At 40.7% G+C, this 16,990-nt stretch overlaps 2 protein-coding genes across 2 annotated transcripts in view; one reads left to right on the top strand and one right to left on the bottom strand.

Moving 5' to 3' along the window:
* spata20 (spermatogenesis associated 20) overlaps window positions 1-16,990 on the bottom strand; it is a 56,237-nt gene that overhangs the window by 19,357 nt on the left and 19,890 nt on the right. The window contains exons 14-15 of the mRNA XM_082543665.1: window positions 7,407-7,606; window positions 4,024-4,104 (exon numbers count right to left, since the gene is read on the bottom strand). Of these exons, the coding sequence (XP_082399791.1) occupies window positions 4,024-4,104; window positions 7,407-7,606 (281 nt within the window). The remainder of the gene's footprint in view (window positions 1-4,023; window positions 4,105-7,406; window positions 7,607-16,990) is intronic.
* Window positions 12,690-15,566, top strand: LOC309712673 (E3 SUMO-protein ligase ZBED1-like). The gene is made up of 3 exons (XM_082543670.1): window positions 12,690-13,353; window positions 13,754-14,382; window positions 14,472-15,566. Exons 1-3 carry the CDS (start codon window positions 12,726-12,728, stop codon window positions 14,862-14,864), a joined length of 1,650 nt encoding a protein of 549 aa, XP_082399796.1. The 5' UTR covers window positions 12,690-12,725; the 3' UTR covers window positions 14,865-15,566.

Below are 16,990 nucleotides of genomic sequence, written 5' to 3' on the forward strand. Positions count from 1 at the left end.
GGCAGACCCAGGACAAGCTGGAGAGATTATATCTCTCGGTTGGCCTGGGAACGCCTTGGTGTTACCCCGGACAAGCTGGAGGAGGTGGCTGGGGAGAGGGAGAGGTGTGGGCTTCTCTGTTTATGCTGCTGATTAAATTGCTGATTAAATTTCTTGATAATCAATTAACAGGCGAACTGCTTGAGCACAGTTTTATTTTTTCTTAATTTCTTCCTTTTCCCTTCCTCTAGTTTGTAATCACATCACGTACATGTGAACTTTTGTCCTCACTTATTTATCTTATATTTGCATGTGAAACTGTGTATCTCCCAGAATGTGTTTATGTGCTCCAAGTGTTGCTTGTGAACAAACTGTATCAGAAAGTCCGTGAGTGTATTTTACATCTGCTGTAGGCAGTGATGCCATTCCTCTCAAAGTGTGATGTCTCATCTCCAAAAATAGGTTTATGTGCATGTTTATTGTTGTGCAGGACCATCAAATCTCATCCTGGCTGAGACAGCTTCTACTGCCACTAAAGTTGGCTCTTGCCACTATATCTGGACACACACAGATACTATGTGCACACACACTCTGTCCTCTGCCTCATTTACTCCCTCTCAGCCTCCCCCTTCATCTCACTCTGAAGGCTCATTAGAACAAAATCTGTATCTGACGTGTCACTCAAACAGACTCCAGGAGTCTTTGTTTCTTTGCTTCTAAAAGCACAAATGCACAGTTATACTGTAAACTGTTCCATCTTTACATTCAGTATCTAACAAGATACCAGTGAAGCCTCTTTTTTTCTATTCCATGTCTTCGAGATAAAAAATAAATACATAAAATTTCCTCGACTATAATGTTTCTACTGGTCCGGGCATCTGATTCTATTCATTCTTTTAAATCACAGCTTAAAACATATCTTTTTAAACTTGCCTTCTCCACCTTTTAATTGCTGGTTTGTTTGGTTGCTGTGACCTATTGACCTCTTGTATTAATTCCCTCCTATCTTTCTATTGGTGTCTTTTATTATGGTGGTACAGCTTTTATCTTGCTATTACCCATGTGCTGTAGTCATTCTTATTGGTAGCTTTTATCTATGAACATAACTCCTTATTTTTTATTTTTTTTATCCGTTATCAATGTTTGAACCTTTTATTGTTTTATGTAAAGCACTTTGGTATGCCCAAGGCTTTTAAATGTGCTCTATAAATAAAGATTGTTGTTGTTGTTACTTCTTTTCTGTATTCTTTTTAACCATATTACTGGTTTCAGTCCAAAGAACATTTTATTCTTTTACTCTAAGTGGTGTAGTGCTGATCACTTACTGCCTCACAACAAGAAGGCTCCTGGTTCACCTCTCTGTATAAAGTCTGTGTGTTTTCTGTGCACGCTGAAGTTTATTTGTGTGTGTATGTAGCAGCTACACTGATCCATCATAGTCATCATGAAATGAAAGAAAACAAGAGGAGGACATTTCCGAGTGTTGGATTGATTTTTGAATCACAGTGTAATTTGACAGTGCATTTGCGGAGCTTCTCGATTATCTCATCTCCTTAACTTTTTCCCCACCGGGCATTTTTGTCAATGAAAAACTTGAAGTGTGCTGAAGAGCACAGGAGTGACAGCTGAGTCATTTTACACAAGAAAAACAAACAAACAGGGACAAATTTCTCATACGTCACTACACAAGGGCTCGTCTGTGAGATGGCCTCCTCATGCGCGATTACAATACGAGGCTACAATTTAGCCTACATAGTCACTGCTGCTGCCAGCATTTATCCACCCACCCGGTGGGGTGACCATGATACCCCATCAGCCTTACGTGGCTAAGGGGTAAAAAATGGTGACAGAAAGAGAAGCTGGAATTGCACAGGAGGAAATGACACCACCGAATGGGCCGATCACAGCTGCACTGACATGACGTGGTTACCATTCTGAGGGGCTGCAGCGTAAAATCAATGAGCAATAAAAACTAAATTTTTCATGACCAACTTTCTCATTTAAATGAACCTAACTTGAAAATAAACCTGTCTTTATTATTGATGTGACCATTTCTCCTGACTGAGACAGTACCCCATCAGAGAAATCACTGTCATTACCCTGAATATAACATGGCTGAGCATGTGACAGTACACAGTGTACATCAGCCTTAATAATACATCCATCCTGATAATGGCTCCATCCAGCTCGGTCCTGATCTGTGTCTCTCTGCGGGGATCTGGAATGGCTTGATGTTACTGCAGCCACTGCCTGATACTGCACAACTCATCTATATTTCAGTAGGGCAGTGTGGAGTGTGTGTGTGTGTGTGTGTGTGTGTGTGTGTGAGAAAAGACAGGGCGAGAGATGGAGTGGACAATCACTGCTTTAATTTAGTAGTCTAATTCTGGTTGCAAGCTGGGCAAATAAGTGAATTTAAAGAGCAGTGTTATAGTGAGAGCTGTGAATCTGTGCTGGAGCCCTTTCTTTGTTGAGTTTCACTTACTCAACAAGCTTGTAAAGATTCTTTTTACAATTTAACCCAGCGGTCCCCAAACCCCGGGCCTCGGACCGGTACCGGTCGTTTGGTCCCAGGCCACGAGAGTTGAGGCTCAGGTGTGAAATGTATGGTTTTCAGGGTTTTTATCGGTTTTCAGCGTTATTTTATCGTTTTTATCGTTAACTCTGTTTTCCTTGGTCTTTTCACGTGTGTTATGAATAAATCTTCTTTTTTTCGGTACCGGTACTAGTTTTATTTTGTTGTATTTATCCGCGACACCTTAAAGGCCGGTCCGTGAAAATATTGTCGGGCATAAACCGGTCCGTGGTGCAAAAAAGGTTGGAGACCGCTGATTCAACCCACAAAGTGACAAAAGCAGCAGAAAGCTACAACACCAAGGAGCTTTCCTGTGGATGCACTCTGGACCTTAACATCCATAACAGACAGTGACTGTCTCCGACCTCACCCTCTCAAAGTCAAAGCCACGCAGAAATTTTTCTTCCATGCTGTCAAGATGTTCTGAGATAGAGGCTGGCACCAAATCACAGGCATGTGTGAAAGCATGGCCTTTTTAAGTCAACTCAGATCTGACCACATCAGACGTAAAGGCAAATAGTCACATGAAATTTTCAATTTCATTACACCCCCCCCCCCCCCCCCCCACAGAATGACACAGAATACTAGAAACTAGTATTTTCACCTGAGATTTTTTATGTATTTTTTGATAAACAAGTTACAGTAAGTAAAAGGTCTCTTTTATCTACATTCTGTTACTGGCTCATCTTCTAGCTTTGTTTCCTTTTGTGTCAAAATTTTCTAAAAAAGACATTTTTTTAACGCTCACAAATTGGAAACCTCTGGTGCTTGTTTGACAATCTTTTAGGTTTTACTCTAACATGTTCAGTTTACAAAGAAAGCAGGTTAAAGGCACTCCCACACTGGATTTTCACCACGGGTAACCTGCCATTATATACAATTTATGCTGTTGTTGTTTTTTTAACATTTATTATATTTAGTGTGAAACACAGAGAAACATTTTTTGTCTGAAAGCACTGAAAAATGTTGGCTAGCCACAGTGAATTTAAGACTGACTCAGACTGACAGCTGTCCAGTTCTTAACTACCAGCCTCCATCAGGGCTAGCAGGAAGACAAGTAAGGCCTTCACCGACTGCAGAGTTAAGATTTAGACCTACTGGGCCTTTCAATGTCAGCAACGGGCTTTAAGGTCAACTAATGCCCCCAAAGAGATAGCTGGGAAGTTATTACACTGAGGAGTGGAAAAGAGAGAAGCTCAGGCTGACCTTTAAAAAACCACACTTAAATCAGCCAACGCCACAGGCGCTGTTCTACGTTGGGCTCACTCTGCTTCTGTGTGTCAGTGTGTGTGCACGTTTAGAAGGTTAGTGCAAATCTGCTGCCTCCTTAAAGACACTGACGCTGGAGTAAATCAGCATGCGTCTACAAAGCTGAAAGCTGATCTTTGCTTTAGCGATTGGTGATATGTTTTTCTCAGTTTGTCGAAATGATGCATCACTTTCAATCAAACATGATGTTGAAAGCTTACCTTATACGGGAGGAAGAGGGACTTGACTGCTGCTAGGAGACTTGTGGTATCTGGAGCATCCCTCTGGCCACAGATCACAATCTAAAAAAGATAAATAAAAAAAAATAGAAGAGGGAGGGTGAGGAAAAAAAGATTATGTGGATGAAAGAAGAAGGAAGAAAGAGGAAAGAAGTATAATAAGACCAAAGCAATGGGGGGGAAAGGTGACACGTGGGACGAGGAGATGGAGAGGAAGTGATATAGGTCAGTACTGTATTTGTAGCACTAACAAGGGAGGCAGGTGTTTTCTCTGGGATTGCCTTCCCCTGCTTTACTTCTCAGTTTGTTACCCTCGCGCTGTTACCCTGACCTGTCACCCTGTCATCTATGACAGACAAACCCCTAACTAATCCTGTTTTAGGCTCCTGTTATTCCCTTCTCTCACACGCTTTCAAACTTAAAATTTTCTTTGAGTGTTACAGAAACTTTGGGCTAACTCCTGCTGTGCCTGCTAGTTTTGGTGGTTTCAGGCTAAACTGAGGGTGTTAATATTTCAAAGCAGTTACATAACTGAACAGCTGAAATAATCCCTTAAATGCACAAGTCCTGTTTAAAAACAGGGGAAAATGATTAAGAGTCTGTGTGTCCAGGGATTAGATGTGCAGGGAGCTTAGAGAGGTGCTGTCCTCAGATGACCTACGGGCCATGAAATGGGGTGAAAAATATGTATCAACAAATTAGCTGCTTGCTTAAGGAGGACTCTTGTAAACAAATGTTTATCCAAACAGGGTTTATATGATGGGCGCTGAGCTTCCAAGTTAATAATGAAAAAGTAGCAGCGGGAGGAGAAACAGCACAGGACATAAATATTGTGAATGGTGAGGATATTGAAGGCTACTTGGCTCTAACTCCACTTTCATTAGTCAGTAAATTACACACACAGCCACTTTGTTCACAGTCTAACTCATGATTATTACTGGGATCGAGGTTTACCAATGAAGCTAAAGAAATACAACATTGTTTAAAAAAATTCTTATTTTTTTAATTACTGCAAAACTTTCATACATTCCAGTTTCATTATATATAAAGTGAAAGATTTTTCATCCTTCATTTGATTTAGAACACTTCCTCAGCTTAAGGATGTGCGTGACTACTTGACTAGATGACTAACTGTCGCTGCTGGTTGGTACCAGACATTCTGCTCATTTAATCTAATTGTTAACATTTCAATCGATGCCAGCAATTTATTGTGTCGTAAAGGTTATGCATCCATGAGCCACCAGATGGAGCTGCAGCCCCAAGATCGCTGTAGAAACCCCCATAAATCTGTAAATCTAGGCTTGATCCTTTATTTAAGTCACTGCTAGTCAAGCTGGTTTGATAGTCTGATCGGACAAAGGAGGGAGAAAGGTTTCACCCACCACAGCAGGGCTGTAACTAAAGATTATTCATGTAGTGATCTAATTTGCCTTTTTCTTTAACTTTCTAAAACGGACCCATTCAGACCTGGCGTCACAGCTCCAGGGTGCGGGCGCTTTAAATAATCACGCACTGCGGTAGTGCTGTTGTGGGAGGAAAGCTCCACTTTGCACAATCTACATTTAATGTTTATCTTAATCTCTCATTTCCATTTTCTTCCGTCCTCCTTGTTTTGCGGTCAGTTACAAAAACACATTTACGTGGTACTAGCGTCTGATGCGTCGACAATAAATTTCTGCGCAGGCGATGTCGTCGATTATGCTGAGGAATAGTTGCAGCCCTACACCACACGCACACTCCTGTGCAGCCCCTCATTTAGTCGACTAAGAAATTAGTTGCCAGGAGCTGAGATCAATCAAAAACTGATTTACAATACAAAAACAACTTCTGAACACAATGTTACTTATTACTTTAAAAGCAGACACAAATGTGATATAAAAACAAAATGGACTTGACTGAACTAAAAAGCTCCCTGCTATCTTTTTTCATTAAATGAAAAATCGTTTTGATTTCAGGGAACAAAAATCGTAACTTTTTTTTTTTTTTTGTTCAGTAAAAGATGTTTAACAGTGATAACGTAAATGTGGGTCACAAACTGATCCAGGTGGGCCGCGCAGCATAATTTACAATAAATACCTAAAAAAAAATATTTGATTCTTACAAACAAATTACATTTCAAGTGCACAGAAAAGCATCGTTTTAAAAGTCACACCTTTTAGACTTTTATACAACTTAATCCTGTTTGATAACTTTATAAAATTAGATGCACTTATTATTTAACCCTACAGGATAAAATCCTTTAGGATTGGTTTCAAAATCAACACATTTTTATTTTAAAAGTTTTGGGATTCTAAAGAACTTCTGAGGGTTTAAGGGGTTTCAAAATAACTTATTTTTTATTATTATTATTATTATTATTCAGGTTTTCAGACCATTTCCTGATCTTGAACTCATCTCACATTTCATAGTAACCAGGAAACTTAATTTGGAAAGAAAAACTAAGATTAAAACAAATGAATGACAAAACACGCACAGGAAACGTTTCATTTTTCATTTGTGAGACGATCAGAGTGACTAAAAGTTTTGTGTGTCCCATTTCAAACTGTGCCGTGGAAGTTTAGGAATGGCTGAAACACAATACAGTAAAGTACAGTACAGTAGGGCTGCTTGCTGTGAGGAATAGTATACGTTATCTCTGTCTTTCACTTTTTGCAATATTTGTTATTATAAAAAAAGTTAACAAACAGACATGACTTTAGGCTCTGGTTGCTTCATGGCATCTGTAGTTTGACCAACTAAAGAGAGAACTTTATTACCCAAATATGCAAACATCATCAATCAATAAAACTTTATTTGCAGTGCTGTGGAGAGATGTAGTGGAATAGTTTCATACTGATTCACGTTCACTTTACTGCATGGTTACTGAGTATACAAGAGAATCAGTTAAATCTGTTTCACCAGCTTCTTGTTCAGCTTTTGTTTCTGCTATGCCACATCATTTTCTTCAGTTTTTGTTTACCGCTAAATGCAAATTGCATGACAAACTGTGTTTGCACAATACATCATTCAAGCAGAAACCTTTGCCTTTAGTGGGTGGATGCAAAAATCAATTTGGGCTGGCAGCCTGGCAAACACCTGCTCTCCAAGCCAACCTGGCTTTTAGGACAACTGTCTTTGGCTAACACCAATCAACAGTGGCACTTTAAATGCGTAATATTAAATCAAGACTACTTTGACTATCCTACCAATACCAATTGTAAAGTATTATCTGGTTGTCATAGTAACTAAAACCCACCAGTAGCCCTGATTCCTACATGCAAAACTCAAAAGACTTTAATAACCGGTGAACTCACAGGACAACATAAATCCTTCTGGTGCCTGAACTTGTTCCCCTTCATGATCATGTGTGTTAGTTTCAAACTCACCTGTTTAAGTGTGTAGTGCTGGGCCATAAGAGCTCGCACCATTTCAGGCAAGGCTATGGGAACAGTGGTCAGACGGTCAGAGAATGCCGTCAGTAGCTGCTGGGACTTCTGGAGCCACTCCTGTCTTCCAGTGTAGTGGGACAGACGAAGGAGGTTGAACGCTGAGACTGAGTTAGCACTGGGCTCAGCTCCATCCTGATCTGAGACGCAAAGACAAACAAAAGATGCTCAACAGTTACAGTCTAAGACCTTGAATATACTCTGAATCAAGAAAACAGAGGAGTTATTTAAATGAAACCGAGTATAAAGTTATAGTCACACTAAAACCGTGGTCAGAGATTTCAGCATGAGCATATTTATTGCACAATTGTGCAAAGAATTTGCAAACTCACTGGCTTTGAACGACTCCTCTGAAGATACACTTCAGTTGTTTGGAGACAGGCTGCTTTTCACCAGGCAACGTGCAATAAAAATACTCACAGCAACTACTTGCAAATTGTTCACCGATAGCAAAAAACTTCAATGCAATTACCAGGCGACCAGTGATTATTCCTAGTTACAGAGATGTTGCCATCCTATTTTTACTCTAGTGTGACTGAGCCATAAGACGGGGATTAGGACTTGATACAAAACAGACTCACTCACAACACAACTCATTTATTGTTATCTGAAACAAGGTCCTGGGAAGGTGCACAAAAAACAATAATCAACTTAAGCATTATTTTGTCTTTTAGATATTCTTCACTAAAGTTGGCTTCAATTTTTGCCCAGTGACTGCATTGAAGTCTTTTGCTGTCGGTGACCGACTGAAACTGAATGTTTGAACATTCAGTTGTGGAAACACAGGTATTGCCCACTAAGTTCAGCAAATTGTCCTCTTTTTTTTGTTTGTTTGTTTAAAATGCCAACATCAATCAACAAAAGCTTCTTTTTTATTTTTCAATTTTATTTTTAATGAAAAAAATCATTTTAAAAAAATAATAAAAAATGAATGCAGGTTTAGGAAATTTCATGCTTAATTTTTCAGACTCAGATTATGCTCAGTGTTTTATAAACTCTATGGCATAGCAATGCGTTGTACGTTATTTTTAACTAATGTGATTTGTCTAAACATGAACAAACATTAAAAGTTTCGCTTTTAAATCCAGAATGATGCCATGCTTGTAATCCAAATGTGGATGCAATGCCTTTCTGTGTGATGTGATGGACACAACAGATAACCCTATGAATGGCTCTGTTCAGTGACTGGTCCTTATCATTCATATCAGTGTCTAATGAGAACCTGGAAGGTGATGTTCCCATAACCTCTGCCCTTGCTACATGATTGCTTCTCAGGCCTGAGTTCTGTGTTTCTGAATGTGTGTGAGTGTGCTTTTTATTGTCCAACACAATTTACTCTTTAAGTTAAACTGCACATTTTGAGCAAAACCTGGAAATGTAGAGTTGTAGAGTTCTGACTTCTAAGTATTTACAGCAAAATGGCCCTACACAGCCACACAGCTGTCCTGTACACTGCATATTCAATATGTTTTATAATGAGCACGAATTACCATCATCCATGCGTGACTGAAATGCAGAAATACTTTGATTTGCATGTTTCTGGACTCCACAGCAAGGAAGTTTCAGCACACACACACACTGTAAACACACACAGAGGTTTAACCTGAGAGTCTGTTTGCTTTCAACATTTCACATCTCATCTCTTAAGGATCCCCATGGAAGGAGGGCAGATGAAGGCGTGACAGTACTGCTTCCAAACAGACACACACATAGAAAACTTGCTGTCAGCACAGAAACACACACTCACTGCAGTAAAGCACTACTTAAGACTTTTATCAGTTTTTTAAAGTCTACAAAAACAGCTGAAGCAGTCTCAAGTTGATGTATCCTCATTTTTCTGTCTTTTTAAATGGGAATACATCTGACAATGCACTGTGACCACGAGAGACAAAAAGTGTTTTCACAAACAACTGATTTTCAACTACAAAACAAAGACGGATATTGTGCATAATTGCAACCTTAGTCTTCAAAAACAAATACACACAAGGGAGGCTGAGGCGAGGGGATGTAGAATGCCGGCATAGTGGGGTAATCCGTCTTGCGGTGACAGGCCACGCTGCTGGGACCGGCGTCCACACTGCAGCGGGTGTAGCGTCACTAATGGGCTTCAACCCCACACAGCGCCGCCACCATAATGGCTCCGTCAATCCTCTCAGATGAGAGAGCTCTCACGTGTCAGCTTCGATAAACACACACAGATGCAGGTGTGACGGCGCGCAGGGACAAGCGCTCCAAAACACACAAGCTCAGGCTGCCATCATCTCTGATCTGTCCCACATTTCATAATAAAAATAACAATCACCAAAAGATCTGCATTTCCAACTGAAAAATGATGAATCCTGTCATGGAGGAAAAGAAAAGATGTAACGTGAGATCCATTTGGAAGGGAGAAAGACGAGCCTACTGACTGTATTAGTAAGGAGAAAAAAAATTAACTGAGTCGAGATGACAAAAGAGTTATGAATAAAAATACAAGTGGGAGTAGGAAGCTGTTGAAATAGATGGTCCCTGTCAGACAGAGCAGCTTGGGAGCAAAAACAAATAGGCAACTACATCCAAATTGGAATCTACAGCCTGGCAGATCAAAGGTGCATGTCAGCACGTAGACAAAGTGTCAGTTTCTCTGACATGCCACCAGCCATCAGTTACAGAAGTGGATTGGCAACTGAAGAAAGGCTGGAGTGCACATCCAGGCCAGGACCATTTATTTTTATATCCCCAGTCCTTTGGTACAAAAAAAAATCTCCTTTTTCTACAGATTTGCAACATTAAAGAAGTTCTTGAGGAAAAGTTTTTTTGTTTTTTACGAGCTAAGCAAAAAGTATAGACCAGGGATCGGCAACCTGCGGCTCCAGAGCCGCATGCGGCTCTTTAGTCCTTGTACTGCGGCTCCGCGTGGTCTGGGAAAATAAATTAGAAGCATTTAGCTGAAGTGTGTTTTATTTGTGATTAGTTATTTTTTTAACTTGTAGTTCTAAATTGGAAGATTATTGTGATATTGAAATATAAAATAAAATTATATTTTATTATTTTTTCATCGCTCAAAATAAGCGTCACACTCGCGGAAGCCGGTATACCCGCCGAAGCGCCGTGCATTTATCGAGACTTTCAACCCCAGGTAGGCCAATTATGGATCTTCAGATCCACATTATGTCAGCAGCTGTTCTCCACCGTGAACTATGTTAAAAACAAACACCGCTCACGCCTCACAGATGACAGCTTACAGTCCTGCGTAAAGATGAAAGTGACTTAAGTAAAGCCCCGATTTTCAGACGCTGTGCGCGGAGGTTCAGGAGCGGAAGTCCCATTGTAAACATACCACGCAGACCCGACGATGTTTCCATGAACGTGCTTTTCAGCATCTCTTTATTGACCACTTTTCACACACGGTTGCTGTACGCATACAGCCGGCTGTAGCTTTTCAGCTCACAGCCCGACACACACCAACACAACAGCCAAGAGCACAGACGTTAAGGCGGCGAGGCGAGATTGTGCGTGCCGCTCAGGTGCGTCCGCCTCCCCTGCAGCGGCATTGCAGACGATGCCCCGCCACACACATCAACCTGGTAAAATACATATTTAGGCAGAATTTTGCAAATATCTATTTTTCATCTTTTAGCAGCATAGTGCTTTTTTTCCAATTGTTTTTTCAAAGTCAGGTCAAGGCTCCAAAAGCCCAAAGGCGATATAAGGGGGCCTCACAACAGTTTTTGTTTGCTGGATCATTTTAGTTCAGCTGGGTGTCTTTCCTTTTGTTATATTTCTTTAAGAGTTCAAAATGTGTTAATTACATAAATAAAATGTAATTTTCTCTGTAGCACTTCATGGATTTCATAAGCAACACACCTTAGTTGAAGCATAAAGGTAAAAAACAAAACAAAATAATATATGCAGTGTTATCTTCATTTTAGATGTCAAAAAGTATTTGCGGCTCCCAGTGTTTCTTTTGCGTGGAAACCGGGTCCAAGTGGCTCTTTGGGTGTTAAAGGTTGCAGACCCCTGGTATAGACCATTATATTTTCAGACACTGTACAGAATATGTATATATGCGGATGGGTTTCTTGGACATTTGTTTATATTTAACGGCGCAGCGAGTCTCTTTACAGAAACTCTTTAAATCTTTTAGCTTTCTTGGCTAACAGATTAGCTACCTGCTTAGCTACCTGAAGCTTGAGCTCCTTCCACAGACGTTTACAGGACTGAGGTCTGGAGACTGGCTAGCCTTGTTTGGAAGAACAGATATGTTGAGTGTGACCCAAAGAACATATCTGTTCTTCCAAACATGGCAGGTTAGGTTGATGTGAGTGAGTTTCATCTGACCGCAGCACTTACTCCAAGCCTTCTCTGAATTATTTAGCTGTTCAATGGGAAAGTTAAGATTTGGTCTTGCCGACCATGGCGGACAGACTGGAATGGAAGAAACTAATTCTGTGGACAGGTGTGCTTTACACACATAACACATTGAGATCAGGAGTATCTGTAATTGACTGATTGTTTGTAACGTGGCACACAACCAATCAGTGGGAACCAGAATTCTGGCTGGGCTGTAGGGAATCAAGTACTTCACTTTCACTTAATGAGACGCAAATCTATTTATAACTTTTATGTAATGTGTTTTTTCTGAACTTTTGGTTAATATTCCGTCTCACTTAATTAAAATGAAACCATCATAAAAAATAGAGACTGTTCATTTCTTAGTAAATGAGCAAACTTACAAATTCAGCAAGTGACCAAATAATATTTTCCCGCACTCTAAGTAACAGCTAAGAAGGCACTAATATTTTAATTAGGGCTGAACGATATATCGCATTTGCGATAATATCGCGACATGATCAAGTGCAATTTTCTAACCGCAAAGGCTGCGATTATATGCTGCGATTATACTCCGTTTACGTGACATGCGCGAGTAAAACATGTGATATGATCAAACGAGATTGTCTAACCACAGAGGCTGCACTCTGGTCACGTGACACGGGGAGCAAAGTTTTGAAACAGTCTACCGAGAGTGAACTAGCAAGCAAAGCTGTAGCCTACACAATGGCCTCAGGTTCAACAGAACCAGAGCCTGCGGGGATGCTAGTACCAAAGAGGAATGGAACATCAGCCGTGTGGGAATATTTTGGGTTTAAAACAGATGATGTCGCACAGAGTCAGGTACTGTGTAAAACCTGTCTTGTAAGAGTTTCTACATCTCGCGGAAACACTACGAATTTGTACCAGCACCTTAAGACTCGGCACAAAACAGAGTATGGTAGATGTATGGCTAAAAAATCTAGTAGTGTGCAGAATAAACCTAGTAACGTTACTCGGCAAGGATCACTGACCGAACTGTTTGATGGTGTTACGCCATATGAACGCACTTCAAAACGGCACGTGGAAATCACCAAAGCAGTAACCCACTGCATCGCGAAAGACATGATGCCCGTCAATACGGTGACCAAGCCTGGGTTCAATAATTTGGTAACTACACTGGATAAGAGGTACAGAATGCCCTCCCGCACGTATTTCAGTCAGACTGCAATACCCGAGCTACATATGCAATGTAGGCGGAGGGTCGCAGCGGAGTTAAAGGCTGTTGAGTTTTTTGCGGCGACAACAGACATGTGGTCAAGCCGTACAGCAGAGCCCTATCAAAGTCTGACGGTGCATTACATTACCGAAGACCTCCACCTCGAAGCTCGCAGCCTACAAACGGCCTACTTCCCCGAAGACCACACAGGGGAAAACATTGCTGCTGGCCTGAGAGAGGGGCTTGCGTGTTGGGATCTCCCTGAAGACAACCTTGTCTGCATAACGACGGACAACGCGTCAAATATGGTGAAAGCAGCACAGCTGAACGAATGGACCAGGCTCCAGTGTTTCGGACACAGATTACATCTTGCTATTGGTAAGTTACTGCCGTGAGAGAGAGAGAGAGAGAGAGAGAGTGTGTGCGTGTGCATGCATGTATGTGCGAGCCTGTGTATCACTCTCTCCTACAAACACACCACACTATTATTTATCTTGTTCTTTACTACTGTTAATTCTAGATATGTTATGTCAACCCCACCCTGATGTACCCACCTCTTCTTATGTATTTTCTTTTTTGTTTTTGTCTTATGGTCTTATGTTCTTGTATGTCATGATGTATGTAACAGTAGCTTTGGCAACACTGTTCCCATAGTCATGCTAATAAAGCAACTTTGAATTTGAGAGAGAGAGAGAGAAATGGTGAAACCTTGCATCATAACTGCAATTGTATGTCTAACACTAATTTTACTTTTTACTTTATTTTTTTTTCCCTCCAGAAAATGCAATCAAAGATGGTAGAGTATCAAGAGCAATTGGGCTGTGCAAGAAGTTGGTGGGGCACTTCTCGCACAGTTGGAAGAAAAAGGCAGCTCTCACTGAGGCACAGAAGGAGCTTAAGCTTCCTGAGCACTCTCTCATTACTGAGTGCCCTACAAGATGGGGGTCCAAAGAGAAAATGATTGCCAGAGTGCTGGAACAGATGAAAGCCATATCGCAGGTATTGACAGGTGACCGACATGCACGCTCCCTCATCCCAACCTGGCAGGATGCTGAAGTGTTGGAGTCCATTCATAAGGCACTGCATCCTCTCTCCGAATTTACTGATGCTCTTTCTGGAGAAGAGTATGTGAGCATCTCCTACCTCAAGCCAGTTCTCCATCTTCTGGCAACATCAGTCTTGGCTGAAGATGCTGCGGACACTGATCTGACTAGATCAATTAAAACCAAGGTCCTGGCATACCTCAACGACAAGTATAGTGACCTCAACACCCAGGAGCTTTTGGATGTTGCGTCGTTCATGGACCCTAGGTTCAAAACGCAATACATCAGCGCAGACAACCTTCCTGCCATTAAGGCCCGACTGAAGACAGAAATGGTGGAATCGGCTAGACGTACACATAATCAGGTAAATCCTTGAAAATTATATTTCCACAAACACATAATATTTAAAAATAAGCTAACTGCAAAACTAATGTCTCTCTTCCCATCTGGCAGGAGAAGAGGTCTCGCACTGAAACTGCTCAAAATTCTCCAAGTGCACAGGCCTCTGGGGGAAAGGCAAAGAAGACTATTGGTAGTCTTTTTAAAACCAGTGCGGCCTCTTCAGCTTTGCCTCTGCCACTTGAAGATGTCGTGGAGGCAGAGTTGAATAGTTACCTGTTGACCCCTGTCATTGACGGAGAGGATGATCCCTTAGCCTGGTGGAAGGTGCACAACATTCACTTTCCACGACTGTGCAAGATGGCCCGCAAATATCTGTGTGTGCCAGCCACAAGTGCCCCCTCAGAGCGTCTGTTCAGCACTGGAGGGAATATAGTGACCTGCACTCGCTCATCCTTAAAGCCAGCAAAAGTAGATATGCTAGTCTTCCTAGCAAAAAACCTGTGAGCTAGGATGATTATGGCTAACTGAGCCATACTCATTGTGCACTTTAGTTTGTGCTGTGTTGCTGTTACTTACTGCAGATAATCAAGATGTTCAGCCAGTTTTAATTTAAAGGCGTGTTTGTGTGTGTGTTTACACAATTGTTATTATGTTTGCACCTTATGTGTAATGTTACTGACTGCAGAGATCAGTAAGATGTGTGTATTTTTTATTTATTAGTTTTATTTATTTAATATTATTTTTTAATTGAATGACTGTCTAGTAGTTCACAGATGTCGAAAAACTGAGTGTGGTAAAGCCACTGATTTTTTTTATGTATATTTCTGCAATCTGCACATTGTACTGACTTTCATTTTAATGTTTACACCAGGGTTCCTTGTCAGCACTTTATGCTCAGATGTTTGTAAGCTAAAAATAAACTATTGTGTATGTTCAAATATACTGTTGTGATTGAAGAAGTTAAATAAAAATGTCAGTCATCAATTCATGCATCACCTCATGTCATCATAACAGAGGTCTGTCTTCCAGGAAAGAACAGTTTAAAATTAATGTAATATAGTATTGGCCATACTATATGATGTATTGCTTGTCTTTGTTTAATAATACAGAAGACAAAGACCTTAAAAAATAATCGCATATCGCATTGCAATCGCAATATTGGGGCAAAAAATCGCAATTAGATTATTTTCCATAATCGTTCAGCCCTAATTTTAATCACCAAAACTAAGCACAAACTTCTGGGATGGCCAGCAACCCATAATAGTAGTTACATAATTCATTTAAAAATTCTCCAACAGCACACACACTAAGGGGGGTCAGTAGACACTATAACTGTCTGTCTTGGGACACCTATCAGTCAAAGTGACTGTGCCCCGAACGTGACTATCCAGCTGGAAAAGTTGGAGAAATTCACCCAATTCAGGATTGAATCTCTGAAACAGCAGGCTGTCAGTCTGTCTGCACAGTGCTACTTCTTCTACTTCTATAGTAATACACTGTTTCATCACTACCTTTTACATAAGAAGATTTTAATTAGCAAAACTTTAGGCATCTAAAGGAATTATTTCTACAAAACTCCAAACTTTCCACTGCAGGAAAGGTTTAAGTTCTTAGTGGAAAACAAGGTTAGACAACATTTTTCATTTTTAGTGGCCATTCGTGTACCTTGTTCAATCTATTTCTAACCTTTTTAATCATTCAATTTATTCTCTACAGTTATATGCCAATTTTAGATTAGATCAGATATTTTCAGTGCATTTGTGATAAATAACGAACAAACACATAAATACTGGCCTTACACAGCTTGTCCACTAGGGGCCTGGCCCAAATGTCCCACATCTCATCACAGCTCCATCAATCACTTATATTATGTTAGATATTGCTGAAAATATTGTCCTCAAAGGTTTCCTGCACCATGCTGATGCTAGTCTAATGCAATGCCACTTGTTTTGTCATTTACCAGGTTCAAAATCATTGTAAAGCTGAGGCACAGGACCAGGTCAAAGACAAGACTTCAGTCACTGGGAAATCAGTAGGATTGTTTCTGGGTTGGGTTTCATTTCCTCAAGCAGAAAACAGATTTTTATTTATCGAATAGCCTGAAACAAAACAACACTCTAGTACTGTTTGTAAGGAAAACTATTTGCGGCCCAATTGTGCTTATATTTGTAATCAACATGAAAAGGCCCATACTGAGGAAGGAAAAGAAACAAACCCTACAAGGCTAAAAGGTAAGTACGAGGGCAGCAAGGAAGAACATGTAATAATTGGAAAAGAATGAAGATGTAAGCAAGATGAGAGCAGGCAGAAGCAGAAGGTGGGTTTGAGACTCCCACTGCAGATTGTCGTCCTGTTCCAGCCTGTCAGGAGCAGATGGACTGAGAGACAGAAAGAAGACATATTTGACAGGCCTGGTGATCAAAGTAGCCGAAGAATCAGAGCATCAGTCTTTGAGTGCTTTCAAGTTGAAGAGGTTCAGCTTGAATGAGTGAGGCTTTTACAGTGCTGAAGGTAGATAGGAGGAGGTCAATACTCCTCTGCTCCCCTCTTTTATCCTCCAGCTATTCATCAGTCTATCCACCAATCTGTGCCTTCTTGCCTTTTCACTAACATTTAAAGTGTAGCAATAG

Source organism: Aulonocara stuartgranti, assembly GCF_965226115.1.
Source record: "Aulonocara stuartgranti genome assembly, chromosome: 8".
In the NCBI taxonomy this organism is placed as follows: Eukaryota; Metazoa; Chordata; class Actinopteri; order Cichliformes; family Cichlidae; genus Aulonocara; species Aulonocara stuartgranti.